This window comes from Citrus sinensis, chromosome 9 (genome assembly GCF_022201045.2).
Source record: "Citrus sinensis cultivar Valencia sweet orange chromosome 9, DVS_A1.0, whole genome shotgun sequence".
Lineage (NCBI taxonomy): Eukaryota > Viridiplantae > Streptophyta > Magnoliopsida > Sapindales > Rutaceae > Citrus > Citrus sinensis.
In genome coordinates, this window is record NC_068564.1 from 21,971,536 (window position 1) to 21,991,230 (window position 19,695).

The 19,695-nt window shown below is 32.1% G+C and overlaps 4 protein-coding genes and 2 pseudogenes across 5 annotated transcripts in view; 2 read left to right on the forward strand and 4 right to left on the reverse strand.

Moving 5' to 3' along the window:
* The window catches only part of LOC127898659 (probable glutathione S-transferase), a 104,267-nt gene extending 102,069 nt beyond the window's left edge, over positions 1–2,198 (reverse strand). Inside the window, exon 1 of the mRNA XM_052433220.1 lies at positions 192–2,198. The gene's annotated coding sequence lies outside the window, so the exon portion shown is untranslated. The remainder of the gene's footprint in view (positions 1–191) is intronic.
* Positions 1–7,441, reverse strand: part of LOC127899673 (protein DETOXIFICATION 12-like) — a 164,397-nt gene extending 156,956 nt beyond the window's left edge. Inside the window, exon 1 of the mRNA XM_052433205.1 lies at positions 7,427–7,441. The gene's annotated coding sequence lies outside the window, so the exon portion shown is untranslated. The remainder of the gene's footprint in view (positions 1–7,426) is intronic.
* Positions 1–15,749, forward strand: part of LOC102628216 (probable glutathione S-transferase) — an 89,639-nt gene extending 73,890 nt beyond the window's left edge. The window contains exons 1-2 of one of the 2 annotated variants that reach the window (XM_025093831.2): positions 14,307–14,689; positions 15,210–15,749. In XM_025093831.2, coding sequence (XP_024949599.2) covers positions 14,378–14,689; positions 15,210–15,563 — 666 coding nt within the window. In that variant the 5' untranslated portion in view covers positions 14,307–14,377 and the 3' untranslated portion in view covers positions 15,564–15,749. Of the gene's footprint in view, positions 1–14,306; positions 14,690–15,209 lie in introns of those variants that run through there. The other variant, XM_052433215.1, reaches the window with a different exon arrangement.
* LOC102631450 (protein DETOXIFICATION 12-like) overlaps positions 4,302–19,695 on the reverse strand; it is a 40,436-nt gene continuing 25,042 nt past the window's right edge. The window contains exon 7 of the transcript XR_008051588.1: positions 4,302–4,388. The gene's annotated coding sequence lies outside the window, so the exon portion shown is untranslated. The remainder of the gene's footprint in view (positions 4,389–19,695) is intronic.
* On the reverse strand, positions 4,514–7,442 carry LOC107174780 (protein DETOXIFICATION 14-like; annotated as a pseudogene).
* Positions 7,668–9,474, forward strand: LOC127899678 (probable glutathione S-transferase; annotated as a pseudogene).

The window sequence follows — 19,695 nt, forward strand, 5'->3', positions numbered from 1 at the left end:
TAAAGTTCAATGTCTAATCTCCTCTATTTAACCACCCAAAGCAAAACCTTCTATAACAGAATAAATACAAGAGCAAACCATTATATATACTCACTTAGGAATTTCATCGAACACTTAGCCTGAACAGTTCATAACGAGCGTAGCACAGAATTAAAATGTAGTCAAACGATTAGGGAACGTAAAAAACAAACCTCGAGTTTCGGGTCTTCAGAAGGTTCAACAAAAACACAGTGAACTTGAGCTTGTCTCGTTGGCTCACTGCCACTCTAACACTTGGCTTTTGTCGTCTTTCTCATTTTGTAAATTGCTAAACGACATAGGTTCAGGTTTGACAACTATTACACACATATATTTTATAATTTTATTGGCTACGTTGTTTCCCTAGGGGTCATAATGTAGAATTTAATTTCTTGAAAGTCAGCCATAACGTAGAATAAGTGAACTTGAGGGGTATCCAAGAATCTGTTGTATAAAATTATTAACTATTTAGGAAAACTTTTAGAAACCACCCTGAGGTTTGGCTTTGCTACACTTAGAGAGAATGTATCCATATATTGACAACATACCCCCGGCCATGTATGAAGGTTAGGCACCCGTTAGGTAGTTGAGTGAATGTACAATAATGCCCTTCATAATTAATTGACACTGTAGATGATCTTTATATTTGGGGCAATTTTTTTTTTTGTGCCTGGGGGGGTGAAAGGCTATTATACCCTTATGATAATTGTTGTTGACATTACAAATTCTTATAATAAGACAAAACTCAATTGAGTGTTGAAAAGAACAAAATGCCTGTTAAAACAAATAATTTGATAGCGTAAAATCATATAATAAGACAAATAAATGATAATATTTTAAATTAATTTATATAAAAACAATATTGAATATCAGAAGATTAGTGAACGCTACAAAAAAACAATAAATGAGAATATTTTAAATTCATTTGATTTTCAAACAAGATCAGTAAATGCTACAAAATAGCTGCTATGAAGGTAGCGGAATCAGATGACAACCCAAACAAGCTATATTATTGCTGTATGAATAGCAAAAATGGTTGTGGCTATGATGTCGACCAAGGTGTTATATTTGATGGTTTAGGAACATGTCAAGCAAATTATGAACTGCTAATGAGTATGCAAAAGGATAGGAAGGATTTGAAGTCACTGATGCAAAAAGCACAACAAAATGGAGTAAAATAAAATGATATAAAGACAACGTTGTTCCTAAACATGTTTTTTTTCTCATTTTTGCTACTGCGGCTTCAACAATGGGTGTAGTTATGGCTGCTAAGTAGGCATTATACAATAAATGCATGTAGCAGTACCTAAAGTAGCTAAATGAACATGTACTACAATAATTATGAACCTAATGACAACATTTATTGTATGAATAAACTCATCTTGATATCTCGAAATCATCAGATCATTAAACAACATATAATGATAACAGAATCACAATAGAGGTTTACAAGGATAGCAGTTGGTACATTCAAATGGCCTTTTTGCAAATGTCATCTCTTTGGCATTCATTATATGAAAGCATCAGAAAGTACTACTTTGATAAACAAATGAAGTCTTGTGTTTATGTAATTAAATCTGTTAATATGTGTATTAAAATGGATGACCTAAAAGACACTTTCTCAACTGTACTAGTTCTTCAATAAACCAACTGCCTACAAGCTCTATAACTAATATATCTCTTACACCTTAATAACAACCTCAAAAAGTAATAGGCAAGCATCTGAATTTTATGTTGGGAACAAAGTACAAATTTTTACACAAAGAAAAGGACAAATAATAGCATCCATTTTCCAACAAAAATCAGTGATTGGAATTAGTCCACACAAACATCAAAAAGCAACAAGAGCAACTGTCTCAATCTTACATGAACTGCACACTTGTAAAATAAAGAAAGAAACAAAACAACACCATAAGCGTTTTCTCAGCAACACCTCTGCATTCTTAGAGAAAGATTGGATTTTTCTCAATTTTAATAACAGATCAAGCAAATTTCAGTAGGCATTCAAAAACCAGAGTCCAAAATCATCAAAAAATAAATCATTTTCATAGTTTACACAACATGTTGAGTGACTATCAACTCAAAAATCAATTCCGATATATTCGGTCACTACTTCAATTTCTATAAACCCTAAACATTTTTCTCAATTAATTTGAGCTAAAAATAAAGCACCTAACTAACAGCAATTTCAACAAAATGCAAGAAAATAATAAAACCTAACTTCAATTTTAAGCTTTGATAGAATTACTCACCTAGATTGCCCTTTAATCACCGGCTTTTCAGCTGCTGGTCGTCGCCGGAATTTGGTCCAAAACATAGCTGATTTCAGAAACTTGTTAGCTTACTGCATCACAAAGTATCTCTGCTTTTGCTAAAATCAGTTGGTGTCACGACCTTCGAAATGAAGCTAAGCACTCATCAAGTTATGCTGAGAAAAAAGAAGAAATGAAGCTAGGCATTGACAATGAAAATGGGTTACTATCCCCTTGGGCTTCCCTAGCTTCAAAGCACTGTATGCATTTTCGCTGCTCTTGTCTAATTAGTTACGGTATAGCAGCTTTTGTAAGATTTAAAAATAAAAAAATATGCAACATGTACGTTATTGCCCTCAACTACCTAACCAGTGCCTAACCCTTATACACGACCAGGGGGTATATTGTCAATATATGTTTACATTCTCTCTAAGTGTAGCAAAGTCAAATTTTAGGGGGGTATCTAAAATTTATACTAACTATTAATTCAAGGGTGTAAGTATATCCACCCCGCTATTTTTATAAACCCAGTCCACCTGTATAAAATAATTACAATAAGTTCATATTATTTTATAAAATTTTAAATTAATAAAAATTTTAAATAATTAATTAATTAAATTAATTTTATAATATTTTTTTTTTATTTTTTCCGACTTAGTCTTTTAACAATCTTTAACTTTTGAAGCACTTCAAGATAAATTTAATTTGATTATTTTTCCCTTGTAATATAAAATTACCAAATTACTCTAAGAAATATATATATATATATATTATTGTAACTAATTGCTTAGACATTTTTTTTTATATTTTATAATCCAATATGTATTATATAAAATTTAATTATTTTCAATTCACCACATGTCCTAATTATATCTTGTTAGTTTAGTGGAGTAATAATAATTGTACTAACAATTACTAATACATCATTAAAATATAAAAAAATTGCATAAAAATTTATTAAAGTTAAAGTAAATTTTTAGATATTTTGGTACTTTTACCTTATGAGGGTAAAATAGTCATACTAATTTATGTTAAAGCAATCTTATTGATTAAATATAATAAAGAAACACAGTTTAAAAAAGAAATGAATATGAATTTATTGATCAATTTTTTAATTTCTTCTTAATTTAAATTTTTTAAAAATAATGTGAATTGATTATAATAATTTTTTTAAAAATGGGTGGGTTTATAAAATTCATGGGATGGAAATATCATCACCGTTAATTTAAATGTTTGAAAATCTTATGGTTGCTGTTTTAATATATTTCACATTGCGAGCTAGGTTTGTTTATATATGTGGATAATCAATTAGAAGTTTTCTTAGGAATATACATTAATTAAAAGAAGAAAAAACACTTGGTATATCTGATATAAATGTAAATCAAACCTCACTCGAAACCTAATGTGATAGAAATACTTTAGCTGTGTGCTTTATTTGGTGTTAAAAGTTTTCTTAGGAATATAACTTAAACAGGGGTTAGTTGTTTGACTTTGCTTATTGAAAATTTTCCCGGTTTATTTTTCAAGTTTTTTGGCAGCAAAGTGGCAGCAGATTAACAGACAACAACAATTCATGCACATGCACTTGCTTCAGGTAAAAGGACAACAACGTCTGTAGCTTATCCTCCTGAAGAAGTACTGAAAGAAAGATGTGCGTCGCATTATTTGTGAAGTATGGTCCAAAATCAGTGTGCAAATCTCTATACATTCCAATGCCACAATGAAAGAGGTGTCGTTTGAATTAAAAAAAAAAGAACAAAAATTAAAAAATTGAAAAATATAATGTCCTCCATCTAGATTACTTAATATATGGGGTTGTCAAATTGTGTGTTACCCACAGGCCACAGGCCACCTTACATTGTGGTGTAGGGTTAAGAATCACAATTCAACTTTGCTAGAATGACATGGAAAAGATTTAAGAATTTTCTTTTTTCTTTTAATATTTTCCTTATCTTTCAGATGGTGAAAGTGTTCAATACAAAGAAATTATCTCTACAATCACTGGAAAAGGTTTAAATAATTTTATTCAAACATTTTCTCTTGCTTAATTTTTATCTCTATTCATTTTTGCAGCATCATCTATCTTATAATTCATTCATACTGGAAATGCTAAGTCACCTGATGCTGCAATCCTAAGAAGCTGTTATTTTTTTTTTTTCTCTAGAAACAGAGTTTCATGAAATGTCATGCTCAATAGACCAGATCGGGGGACCTTCTTGGCCATCAATTGACATATGATCAGCTCATTTTCTCAAGCAATGATTATCTCTTTCAACTGGAAAATGTATATATCAGCTCATTGATTGACTCTGGTCACTCACATACTACTCTATTATCTGCAAAAGATCTTCCCTTTGATAATCTTTTCCTTGCTTTACTTGCCTGCAACATGAGAAACCCCTTAGAAACACAGAACTTGTAACAATTAACAAACTAGAAAATGGTTATAATTCTTCCAAAAAAGCAAATTTTCAAATGAGTTTGCAGGTCTGTTATTGAATATCATTTTCTCAATGAGCAAAACCATTTCTGCATAAGATGATAATACTAACCATTTCAGACCAAGCTGAATGATTTTAATCTTGAACTTTCAGTCAGAAGGTATCATATACTTGTTGGGAAAAAAAATTGCTACATATTTACATATCTAGTCCAATAAGCTTCTCTATTTTTTAAGGGATTAAATGTTGAGAAACAGAACTGTTTTTCCCAATCTGTAAATGTTGTTATGATGCCAAGCAGAAGTGTTTGTGTAAAAGCACCGGCTTGTATCCCAATCCATAGGCCCCTTCCTCTAGACTTTAACCAGAAACCCAAAATGGCAGCAGTTGGGACTCCACACAAATAATAAGCCCCAAGATTCACAAAAGCAGCTATATTCTGCCACCCACATCCTCTTGCAACACCTTAAAAATAATAAAAAGAATTTAGAAACCTGAAAAATTTTATTTCTACTTAAAGAGAACTATTTAGCAATTGAAAGAGTTGAAGAAGTTAATTTAACCTGAAAAGACTCCTTGTAAGCTATCCATGATGACAGACAAACAAACCAGAGGAGCCATGGTTGTGACATAATCCACAACTTGTCCCTCATTGCTGAAAACATAACCAAAAACACGCCGGCTGGCAAAGAGAGATGCACTTACTATGATAGTCTCCATGACTGCCATAAAGACCACAGCATAGACAGCTACACGGGCTCTTTGCACATTCCCAGCTCCTAGTTCATTTGAAACTCTAGTACTATAGAAGGAAATAATGGTTAATCTGCTAATTAGTTGATATAAAATAATTATTATTTAAATGATTGTTATGAACAAACCTCACTGCAGCACCAAGTCCATAGGGATTGCAGAGAGGGTTTGAATAGTACTGAGACTGCCCAAAGAAGTTGACAAATAATGAGCGGTCGGGAAAAAAAAGAAAAAAAGAAAAAAAATCTATTTCCTTTGGTAGGTGCTTCTCTGTATAGAACTTTCACATACAAAGTCTATGTCAACATACCATACAGATAGGACTGAAGTTTCAAGCTGTGGGTTAGGCAACAGCCCTGACATTAAAATGAGCAATTCAAATGACCACCATTCTAGGCTGCAAAATTATAAACAAAAGAAGATGCATGAAAATTTATGACGTGTCTACGATATCTATGAGAAGGGAAAATGAAACTCCAGAAGATAATTAACATACCAAACCATTACTGCAGAAGGGATAGCAAAGTGGAAGAACTCTCCAATTCCTCGGAACAACTCCATTGAAATTGGAGCCCTGGATTCTGCACAAGCAGTGGAGAACTTCATGTAAATTGCCAAGAAAGTTACATTCAACCAATACGATATACCAATTGCCAATGCTCCTCCAAGGTTTCCCAGTCCAGACTTGAATACCAAACCCCAACAGATGGGAATATGCAAACAAAGAGAGGCATAGGAGCTTAAGAACATGGGAATGATCAAACTTTGAGACTGAAAATATCGAATAAGCGCCTGCATTGCTGCATAAGCAAACAGAGCTGGAAGAAGCCAGATTATAAACTTGCCTACTTCGTGTGAAATCTGGGGGTCTTGGCCTACCAAAACTAGCAGCCTTCCCATGTAAATCCCTAGAAAGGAAAGCGGAAAACATACTAAGAATAAACAAAATATTGCAGTGTAAATTTGAGTTCCAATTCTTTGATATTGCTGAGCTCCATGTGCTTGCCCACATAATGTTTCCAGAGCACTTGCCATTCCTAACTGTTTCAAAGAAAATATTACACAATTCAAGTTAGCTGTAGCATTTTTTTTTTTAAAAAAAAAGAGCAAATCAAGTCCTTTAAAAATTAATGGCATTTTTACAAACAGGGTATTAGTTAGTTGCATGTTTTTTAACATCAGAAATTTGGCATATCTATTTGTTTAAATCCCACATGCAATGATGCAAGTACCTATCAAAAGAAAGAATAAACAATCTTGTGTATATAACTATATATGGATTGTAGGACACACGGACGCTGAAGCCGGTGACGCTAGCTAGAGAGATGGCCATGGCGGTGCTAGAAAGAGCAAGTTGACCAAGATGACCAACCATCATCATGGAAACAACTTGAAGCAAATACTGTGATAAAGTTACTGCCACCATTGGTGCTGCTATGTAACCTTGCTTTTTCACTTCTCCACTCAACAAATCCCATGTTGTGGATGTTGATGATAAACTCTCTTTTGGTATTAATAAACTCTCTTCCATATTCTTTTCTGTATCGTTGTCTCTCATGGCTGCCCCTCTCCCTCTCTTTCTCTTGTGTGTAAAATTTGCATAGACTTAAGACGGAGAGTTGTTCCGGTCTGGTCATTTTTCAGGTGTTCGGATTTATATAGAAGAGATGGAGCCGGGGGACAAAACGTCATTTATATGGAGTTATTGGGCCTAAAATGCTAAAATTGTAGAGTAAATGAGTCTCACAAAGTTTTCAGGAGAATATCATAATCTGTCTTCAGTTGGGATGATGATATCTCCACGACTCCACCCCATCGTAAAGTCAAAAGCACAGCAGCAGGGCTAGCTGGGCACCTAAAACAAACGCCAAATATATAATTAATCCAAATCTGACCAGTTGACCAAATTAAATAAGATTACTTGTTAATTCAGCACTGTTTCAAGAGATTTCCGTCAAATACGATACCTCTTCTCGTTGAATATATAACAGAATTGTTAAAAAGTCGCAGCATTAGTTCATTGAATTCAACTTAATTTAATCGTTTTATTAAATAAGTTGGAAATATGAAGCTCCCTGCTCAAGCAAGCGCACTCCATATTCCAATATTAATGAATAATCATTATAAATTCAGATGTACGTATGCAATGACTCATCAGCTAATCAAAACAACCGCAAACATATTCAAATTCGATCTGAAACACATGGCTGAAGTGAAGCTCCACGGGGGATGGGCGAGTCCATTTAGCAACAAGGTGGTATGAGCTCTGAAATTGAAAGGCATCCCGTATGAATACATTGAAGAAGATCTCTACAACAAAAGTGCTTCGCTTTTGAAGTATAACCCAGTTAACAAGATGATACCAGTGCTCGTTCATGGCGAAAAACCAGTTTGCGAGTCCATGGTTATTCTCGAATACATTGAAGAGATGTGGCCACACAATCCCTCCTTGATGCCAAGTGATTCTTATGATAGAGCTCAAGCTCGTTTTTGGATTAAATTTGCCGAAGACAAGGTTCGCATCACAACTTTTCTTGCCAACACGTTTATAAATTTTATAATCTTGTCGGATTTCTTTATATACTTTAATTTTTCATGGTATTTGAGAAATATGACTCTAAACATTAATTTTTATCTTCTTTTAATGCTCGAACTAATGTCCTCGCATGTGCAAATGCATTCACGGCCGACTAAGCTCCATGAACCTTTTATTTTACATTAGAGAAAATTATAAAAAAAATTCGGTTAATTACTTTAAATTTTTTATCTTTAGAAAATTTTCTTAATTAACCGTGGATTTTACTGAATCAAGGGTAAAATATTAAAATATAATTGTTTTAGCGACAGGGAGAATTTTAAGGACTTTTGAAACATGAAAATAAAATTATAATTTACTAAAACAATTAGAGGATTTTTTTATCTTTTTCCTTTTATTTCATTAGTATTTGTTTGATATGGCTTATTTATTACTCATACGTGTTTATTTAATAAAAAAAAAGTTCTTTTCAAAATTTTTATTATTGTTTAGTTTTATTTTTAGTAGAGCTTTTTGGGATTAAATAAATTCTTTTGCCTATATTAGTAAAAGTTTAAATTTACACTTTTGGAAATAGAGGGTTGAGGATTTTTTTTAAAGTTAAATTGTTTAAAATATTCATCATTTATTTTATAATCTTATTTTATTTATTTCATAACATAACATTAAAATTTTGTCTATTAAAGTAATTTGAAAATTTTAATGAAAATTTTCGTTAACAGCTAAATAATTAACATTTTTTTATAAAAATTAAAAATTTACTAATAAAATTTCTATTTAAATAAGCTCTGAAAAGTTATACTAAACTAGTCTAAAAATTAGTGGGTAAACTCTCCTAAATACTCTGACAGTTTGAAACGTCTAGTCTTTGAAAGATACTTTGACGCGTGTGTACGTATTATCTAATTTCTCTTCACCTCATATATATTATTAATCATGTGGTGATAAGAATTAGATATAAAATATTGTGGCAGGGAGTAGCTGTTTGGAAAATGTTTTTCAGCACTGGACAAGACCTGGAGAATGCAATGAAGGCAGCCTTGGAAATGCTTCAAACCGTTGAAAAACATGGCCTAGGAGAGAAGAAGTTTTTCAATGGAGACAATATTGGCTTAGCGGACCTAGCATTTGGAGCCATTGCTTATTGGTTGCAGGTCCTTGAAGATGTAATGGGAGTGAAGCTATTTGAATCTCACAAATTCCCAAGCTTGCATGGTTGGTTTGAAAATTTCAGGAAAGTCCCTGTAATTGAAGAAAATCTTCCAAATCAACATGAGATGGTGATCGCTTTCAAACGTCGTCGGGAAACGTTGATGACATCTGCGTGAATGTAATATCATAAAATAAGTTTGTGATTCTTGCTTAGTACTTGTTTTATTTTTGTACTAATGCTAAAACAAATCTTTCTACTTTGTTTAATTAATTTTACTATTGAGACGAACTGCACGTTGGGTGATATTTAATGGATATAAATAATTAATAAATGAAACTCCATTTTACATATTTTTATTCTCAGTTTCTCTTAACAGCATATAAAAAGTAATAAGCATGCATTGTAAGCATACATTTTTATAAGGCGCAACATTACAAAGTTATATATCCAATTGAAATATATATATAAACAATGGGGGAATCAAAAACTAATTTTGAAAACTAGGAGATATATCTAATTCTATGCTAAAATTCAAGGATACCACTGAACATTTTGCTAATTAATTTTGAACCTTCTAACAATTAAGACCGCCTGTGTCCCTGCATTATAGTAGCTAGGGATGGTAATGGGTATTGGCTGCTGCAGGTTTGTCATTACTAAATCTTTTTGTAATCTACTAAGATTTTGTCTTTATAAATTTTATACAACTGCTATCGCCAATTAATTAGACAAATAAAAATTCAAGTTTAGCAAACAATCAATATGTTCAAGAATTCGAAGTAATTAAAATAAAATAAATTATCATTAATATTAAGCTTGAAAAGTACAAAATTCTACTTATTAAAAAGTTATTGTATTCATCTTAAAATATATACATATACTAGAAGGAGCAAGGCATGCAGCTGTAATTAGTTAGATTAGGTTTAAGTATTTTGAAAACTAGAGTAATAACTTTAACTTATATACTTAAAGAAAATCTTCTAAATTGGCGTGAGTTGGTGGTCTCAAACGTGGTCGGGAAACATTGGTGGTACCTGCGTGAATGTAATATCATAAAATAAGTTAGTGAGTCTTCTTTTACACTTGTTAAGTTTTTGTACCAGCGTTAAAAATATTCTTTCTATTTTGTTTAATTAATTTTATATTGAAGTGAGCTGCATGTTAGGTGCTATTGAGTGGATATAAATAATTAATGAATGAGACTCCATTTTATATATTTCTATACTCAACTTCTCTTAGCAGTATATAAAAAATAAGAAGAACGCATTTTAAGCATACATTCTACAAGGCGCAACATTACGAAGTTGTATATCCAATTGAAAAGGGAAAAAAAAATTAAGTAAACAACATGGAATCAGAGACTAATCTTTTGAAAACAAGGGGATCTATCTAATTCTATGCTAAACTTTAGGGATGCCGCTGAAAATTTTGCTAATTAATGTTGCAACTTCTAACAATTCAAGACCGCCTTCGGCCCTGCGTTACAGAAGCTGCTGATGGTAATGGGTATCGCTTATTATGGGTTTGTCATTATTAAACTCGCCAGTAACCGGTGGCCTTAGTTCGTTCGCTATAATTTTTAATAATTACCAAATTCACCCATAACATGCAGTAGGTTTTTTTTTTATAAATTTTTATATTTAAAATTACAAATATTAAAAAAATAATATCTAATAATTTGAATTATATAATTCAAAATATAACTTTATAGTAACAGCCTACAAAATCTACATAAATTACTCAATTTTAGATTTTATCAATGTAAAAGAGAAATTAAAGTTTCAATATTAAAACAAATACACAAAATATATCATTCTAACATAAAATATTTTTGTTGTACGCAAATAATCATTACTAAGATTAATGCCTTGTTCTATCTTTTAGTTAATATATAAGTATTGTCAACAATATTAACAAATATATTTTGGACAACTATTGACCATTAATTAGACAAATAAAAATTCAATCTTAGCCAGCAATCACTGAGTTCAAGTCGTTAAAGCGAAACAAACAAAAGTAATCAAATTAAATTAAAATATCATTAATATTAAACTTGAAAAATACTAAATCTACTTATTAAAAGTTTATTTTTGGTGTGTGCGCGTGTGTATACATTTACATACATACATACTTGAAGGAGTAGGGTGTGCAATTGTAATGAGTTAGCTAGGTTAGGTTTAGGAATTTGGAAGATTAGAGTAATAACTTTAACTACTATATTTTTATGATTAAATTTTTTTTAAGACAATCTTTGTGATTAAATTAAAAACATAAATAATTAAAAAAAATGATAGTCGGTAGGCATCCGCCAAATTTAAAATACTAAATATATCTGTAACTTGCAACAAACTTAAATTTAAAATACCAAACTTATTCGTAACCTACAAAATTATTCGCAGTGGACATATTTTTGTAGATGGGTTTAGACAAATTTACATATTTACAACGAATTTTCCGTCCTAATAGCAGCGATCGGCTAGAGGATAGTGGTTTGCTATTGTTCTTTAGTTCTATACACAAGATAGGTCAATGTATTTTTGAACAATTTGCGAGAGATAACTTCAAATTTATTTGCAATCATACTATCACATGATGTGAATTAAATTTTTTCAGATGCGAAAGAGAAATTGGCAAAAAAAAAAAGAAGGATTAGTGAAGTAATTAATAACAAATTATTTTGACAATAAAAGTTTTTATTAAAAAGTGGATGTACAAAGAGAAATTATTTTGGGTTGAAAAAAACCCAGCGTTAAATAAAAAGTGTTGGAGAAAAATCATTTTTTTTAAATTTTTTATAAAAAAAAAATTTTAGGATCGATCTCATACAATATATAAGAATTCATAATTTAGAAATCGTATCTTGAAAATATGAGAAGGTGAACAATCTTTGTTTTTTCCGCTGAAGTGATTTGGACTCCTAGATCACGATCCGTCACCACCACTCCTGTTAGAGCACGAATCGCCACCAAATAATCTTCCAGGTTATGACTCAAGTTTGATCTGCATTTGAGGTGTGGGCGCCTTTATCACCACTAAAAGCAACTAGCAGGAGAAAATTTTTCTCTCAAAATTAGAGAGAATTTTTTTTTCTCTAATTTGTATAATGTGGCCTCTCTATTCTTTTGGGAGAAAATAAGCCCTTTTTATATCTCTATCTAGTGGAAACCCTAGGCTCTATATTTTCTATTTTTAAATTTATTAAATCAAATTTGATTTAAATTAAAAAAATAAAAAAACAAAGACAACGTTACTTGTTCTTGTGTTATAGGGGCCCACCTTGTAAAATAACATAAAGCCCCTTACACACAAACATATTATATGGAGCTTCCCACTAAATAATATATTTAGACTTTTAACCCAAATAACTAGTTATCTTACTTATTAATCCAGTAGCGGCACAGTCAATTAAATGAGCTAACCTGGGGATTATTTGGGAACATACAATAGTGGCTACAATAATTAGGCCTGTAATTAAACTAGCTCAATTATTTAATTCCAAATCTACTCCACTAAAAGATTGGAAATGACCTCCATAATTGTATACTCAAATAATAATTCATCCCAAGCCTCATTAATTTCCTTACTGCACAATCATTTGTACCACATCATTAATTAAATTGATATCTCAACTGTCCAAACGATTTAATTACATCTTATTCCTTGATACTTATTGATTTTCTCTAATGATCATTTTCAACATACTAAATATATTGATACACTCTGGCCAGAGAATTCTATGATCAAGTGCCGAAAACCCATCAAGAGATGTGTTGTACAAATTTTATATTGTTAATCTATAACTCCAATACTCATAATTGCTCCCACCAAGATACCCGGTAATCTTGACCACAAGTGTGTGTCGTGCCCATTGGTAACTCAAATGGAATAACAATTACAATCATGAAATCATAACCAACTCAAGATTAAGATTATAATAAAAAGAATGCCTATGAGATTTAATAAGTCTGACAGTCCTTTCAAGGTTAATTAAATCTCATATGTGATCCATCTCAATGTAGTCAACCTACATCAGTAAATTCATATATGATTAAGATAAATCATTTAATGAATTTACTACAGTCTAAAAATAAATAGAGCGCCCAACTCTATTTATCAACTGCGAACTAAATTTATTTAATCATAAGATAGCTTGTATTTATGTCTTCTGTGAATCCATATGATGATCACATAAATACATATAATATGATTAAATGGACCTTATTCAATATATATTTATGCAATTGAAAATGTCTCAAATATTTTATTAATCAGAAAATAAATTAATATGCTTTAAAAGAGCATAAAATCCCAACAAAAAATGGATGATATACATGTATTTTTGGGCACCTACCAGATAGTGCAAAGTGCTAGCAAATTTTATAGATCTACTCCTCCAGCCTGGCCGACTTCTACCACCTAATATTATCTGAATTTATTGAAAGCTGTAAATTACAAAAATGAAACTGTAAGTTACCTCCGTCAATTCCACAAATTAAATAATAGGGGACCCATAAGATTTTAAAAAAAAAATCATGGGTCCTGTTATAAGATTCACAAACTAAATAATATCTCCTCTATGATCAGGTGTATTATTTTAAAAATATATATTAAAAAATAATTTAGTCCAATTTTTTATAATAAATTATATTTGCGTCCAATGTGGATACATGCACAAAAGGCAAATGTCTCGTTGACTAATTGATCCATGATCAATTGATCATCATGCATGACGCAAAGGTCTTAAATGTAAAACAAATGGCAAAATTAATTATTGTATGGTTATCTCTGACTGGTTGACCAAATTATTGATCTCATTGGCTAGCGCTTTAAATTAGGAATTGTGTCCACTTATTTGAGTTTTAAAATCTCTTTATAACATGTATGAACTTTTATTTATTTACGGTCAAAATTTATTTTTACTTAATAATTACCAATTACATAATTATATTTTTTTATATAAAAGTTTTGATCAGGAGAAAATAATATCCTTTAAATTAACCTCAAATTGCGGTTGCACACAACGTAAAAAAAAATTTAATTAAAGTCATCGCACTAGTTCTTTGAATTCATCATTAATCGTTTTATTAATGGAAAATTGAAGCTTTCTGCTCAAGAAAGTGCATACCATAAATCACTATAAATTCAGAAACATGTGTAATGAGTTATCAGCTACACTCAAGATCGACCAAAAAACCTGATATTCAAATTCAATCTAAGAATTATCATGGCTGAAGTGAAGCTTCACGGGGCACTGCCGAGTCCATTTGTTTACAGGGTGATTTGGGCTCTGAAATTGAAAGGCGTGCCATATGAATTTGTTTCCGAAGATCTCTCAAACAAAAGTGCATTGCTTTTGAAGTATAATCCAGTTCACAAGAAGATCCCAGTGCTCGTCCATGGCGGAAAACCAGTTTGTGAGTCCATGGTTATTCTCGAATACATCGAAGAGACATGGCCGCACAATCCCTCCTTGATGCCAAATAATCCTTATGATAGGGCTCATGCTCGATTCTGGATCAAATTCGCTGAAGACAAGGTTCGCTCACAACTCTGGCAAACACGTTTATGATTAAGTTCATTCTTTTCAAATTTGTTTATTTGTTTATTTATTTTAAGATCTAGATAAGGTGACGAGGATAATGAAATCCACCCACCAAACACTAACTCTTACTCTCCATATATACTCGAACTCGGGTGATGGCGGAAGTGAATTCATAGCCAGTCGAGCCCAGCCACCCAGGGGTCTTTTTCATATTTATTTGTAAAAAGTTCTCTAAACTTTCAATTTCTGGTGTCTTCACTGTTAAAGTTAACACAACCGTTTTTAACTTCACGGGGAATTTTTATGACTTTTGAAGCGTTGGGAAAAAGTGAATTTACTAATGACAGATTTTACAACTCAGTGGTTGAACTCTCTTAGTTAACTTATTATATAAACCTCTAATTAAAGGATATTGTGACGCGTGTACATATTGCCTAACGATTTTTAGCTTTTATGTACATATTATTAATTAATCATGTCGGTGATATAATCTGATGTAAAATATTTGTGGCAGGGTGTTGCTATTTGGAAAATGTTTCGTAGCACTGGACAAGAACTACAAAACACAATGAAGGAAGCCTTGGAAATGCTACAAACCGTTGAAGAGCATGGCTTGGGAGATAAGAAATTTTTCAATGGAGACAATATTGGCTTAGTGGACCTAGCATTTGGTCCAATTGTTTATTGGTTGCAAGTCATTGAAGATGTAGTGGGAGTTAAACTATTTGAATCACACAAATTCCCTCACTTGCATGCCTGGATTGAAAATTTCAAGCAAATCCCTGTGATTGAAGAAAATCTTCCTAATCAGGATGAACTATTGGTTGCTCTCAAACTTCGTCGTGAACAGTTGATGGCTTCTGCTTGAATGCAGTAGCATAAAATTTGTTTGTATGTCTCGCTTTGTGTTTGTTTTGCTTTTGTTTTGGTGTTTAAAAACATTCTTTTTTTTTCTTTTTTTAAATTACCGTCTTATGCTAAGTTCGGGGGGACTAGCATAGTGGTTACTTTTTATGGATATGAATAATAAAATAAGGGACTCGATTTGTCTATATATTAATTTCTATCTTTCTCTTACCAATATTAAAAAAAATAAATACAAAATTATAAGAGTAAAACATTAAACATTTATATATCTAATTTGAGGGTGGTAATATTTCCACCCTATTATTTTTTAGACACATCCCACGTCCAAGGGTTGAGTTTTATGTTGTGTGAAAATAATTTTTTTCTTTTAAACATATTATAATTGCATTGATATATTTATAATCATATTTCTATTGGGACTCATATAAATCAATTTTATTAAATCAAAGTCCAAAATTTTACCCTCAATCCCTAATTAATGTTACAACTTCTAAGTATTCAAATCGGGCCCAGCGTTAGTGCAGCGACGACCTAGAGGGTGGTGGTTTGTTCTTTTTTAGTTGATACAGGATATTACATGGCTTGAGGTTTTCTCGTTGGCACGTTGCTACTCCAACAATTGGCTTTTGTTATATTTTTTTCTTTTGTAAATTGCTAAACGGCTTAAGTTTAGGTTTAACTGTTATAATCTATAATTTTAGTAACGGTGTTGTCTTTTAATAGATAGGAGCCAAATAATCTAGAAATTAAATTGTTGAGAGAGACAATGAGCCATAACATAGAATCAATGAAGTTTAGGGTCTCCAAGTGTCCTTTGTCCGAAATTATTAACTATTAATTTAAATGTTTGAAAATCTTAATACATTTCACATTTTGAGCCAGGTTTGTTCATACCTGGACAATCATTTGTGATTCCTAACCTTTTAGATTATATTATTTATCAAGAAAGTCTTAGGTATTCTCAGGCACCTCATTATTATGCTAGCACGAACAATACTCACACCCAATCAAAATTTTGTGTTGTTTAGCATCTCTTTTTGCTTGTATTTCTATGTTGTCAAGCAACTTCAAATGTTTTGTTAAGCTTTTAAGTTCATATGTTAAATTTACAACCTGTTTGATGTTTCACCTTGATGACCTAGGTTTGATTCCTGATTTTTTTTTTTAACTACAAAAAAAGGTGGGACCCCTATCTTTCATATAAATTATAGAATGAATCAAATACATAAGGAGGTGAATATAAATCAAAATTGCAATTGCAAGAACATAAGAATGGAAAGAGAAAAATACAAGATAAAAAATGGAAGACAAAAATAAGTAATCGTATTGCTTGAGATGAGAAATTACACACATCCAAATGGAGATTATTAGCTAAGCTAGCAGAGATATCATGAGAACCCAAGAAACACCGATGACTGTGAAGAGTGCAAGCCAAAGAAATCAACAGTAGAAGTAGCCTTTCAAAGCACATGACTTACCAAAGTAGAAGAAAATGTCAAACTACACACCCGACGCAAAGAATAGGTATAGTCCGAATGAACAAGGCCTTAGAAAAAAATCCAAGAAGCCGCCATGGCTGCGTCTGACTCTACCTCAAGCACAGAATAATGGAGCTGAGCAGCCAACTATAACCCCTAAAAAAACAACCATGAATTCTTCATGAAGGATCCGTTAGCGCCCAAGGAAGGAACCAAAAGCAGCTAAAGCCACATCCCGATGATCACGTAAAATACTATCTGAAGCAGCCATCCTAGGATTACCCCTAAAGCAACCATCAATAGTCAACTGCACCGCCCCAGGTGGTGGCCACAGCCAAGAAACTAAAAGAATCGGCCTCCTAGATGAAACAACAACTCTCAAGCACTTTGCAAACCGAGAACCTAAAACGCCTCACAATTGGAATGGTTTAAGACCAAAGGCAAAACCATCAAGCCTAAGATCCAACACCGTCCAATAAATAATGTCATCAACAAAAAAAGCCATTGAGTCAAACTTCAATGCATGACAGGCCTTCTAAACATGCCATAAAATAAAACAAGGAAGAAGAACTCGAATATGGCTCCAAGAAAGGGCATCTCACTACCAATTAAGAAATAAAGTACGGTGGAACAGAAAAGCAACATAGCGCAAACCAAGAGTAAGTAGAAAATGGACCCAAACCGGCCTAACTCGAGGGCAATCAAGAAATAAATACCTAGAAGTCTCAGAAGCCTGACCACAAAGATACTAAGAAACTACGCAGAAATCCCCTGAACACGAGGCATCATCTGTGGTCAAGAATTTGTGTCACAACCTCTAGAGAAAAAAGGATATCCATGAAGAGATATGTCGCTGCCAAATAACAAAAATCGGCCTTATCCAATGCACAATATCTGAAGCAAATCCTCAAACAAAAACTACCATCACGAGAAAGGTCCCACAAAATCACATATGGTTCCCCACTAGAGATAGGAATCAAAAGAATATGCACAACAATTAAAAAAGGCAGGACATCCTGAAGCTTACCCCTATCTCATACTGTATGTTGCTAATAAAAAGAAATTGGCACCATAAAAGCCACCACATGATTATAAAAGGCCAAAGGACAAGAACCCAGCTAACAACCATACCAAAAACAACCCTCGGCCAAACAACCAACACACATGAAGCTCAGCAACATATTGAATCAAGCATAGGTGCCTCCAAAGAGGGTAGGTAGGATATTAAAACTAAATCATACTCGAATGTGCAGTTGTACAATACTTAGACTTCATAAAAGAAGCCCATAATGAAAGCTGCTCCTAAAAACACCACCAAAGCTTAAGCTCAAAAACCTTAACCATATTATTAAAATACTGGATATCCAGGCAGCCCTCATCATTATGCTAGCATGATCAATAATCCCACCCAATGAAAAATCTGGGATGTATTCTTTAGCATCTCTTTTTGCTTGTATTTCTATGTTATCAAGCAACTTCAAATTTTTTTTTAAGCTTTTACGTTCATGTGTTAGATTTACAAGCTTTATGATGTTTCACCTTGATGAAGTAAAAGTTGAACTTAATTTATATCGAAATTATCTAGTAGCTTCAATTTTTAAATAAATATTACTTATTATGCATTGTAGATCTACTTCAACGATTCACAATAAGTACATGATTGATGGTTGATTTTAACCATGCTATCAAACAAAAATGAAAAGAAGTATTTGCGTTTCAAAGGTATATGTTAGAGTGCAATTTATGCACTAATTTTGCATTGTTTACTTCCCTTAATATCAATGTTTTGCACTTAATAATAGTGATTAACTTGTGTTTTACTTTCGTAGGTGCAATTCTATTGATTGATCATAAAATTAAGCTACAAGATGATATTTAAGGATGATTGTTTTCTTGGAGAAATTATGAGCGTCAGAAGAACTTTGTTGATAAGACGTGGGCGCGTGCTGTCAACTACGGACCTGCAGTTTTTAGTTTAACGTGTTTTGTATTTTTGTAATTACGAATTTAATGTTTCAGATATTAGTATTTTATTTTAAAAAAACAACTCTAGAGGAGAAGAGAGAGAGAGTATTTAAGGGAGGAATTTATTGTGAAAAAAGGGAGAATTGGAGAAGAGAAAGAAACCCTAGATCTAAATTTTTCTCTTCTCTCTATGAAGAACTAAATCTATTTTTCTGGTTGAAGGTTAATGAAGCTTTGATTCATCACTACTGTGAGATCTTTCTTATGCTTTAATTGTTTTATTACTTTCTGGGTATTTGTTTATTCTCTGAATTATTATCATGATTATGTTTGTTAATTAGATAATTGGCCACTATTTAATTATCAACTTAATCTATTGTTAATTAAAGGATTCATCGTATGAAGATTTTAATGTTTGTGACAAATAACATAGCAGAGAGTTGTGTTGTGAGAATAAACAATCTAATTTAAATGAGTCATCGTATGTGTTTGTTGATTAGGATTTGGGTCTCTCTAGTTTTTCAGGCTGTCAATTGATTAAATCCTATGATCTTATCTAGGGTTGTCTATTGATTAGGGAAATAACCAACGGTCCTACCTTGGTTATCGACTAGTTAAGGAGAGATTAGCTATTAGAGGGTCTCAGTAGCTATAACCGGTCTCTTCATAAGTAATAATAATTTATATATG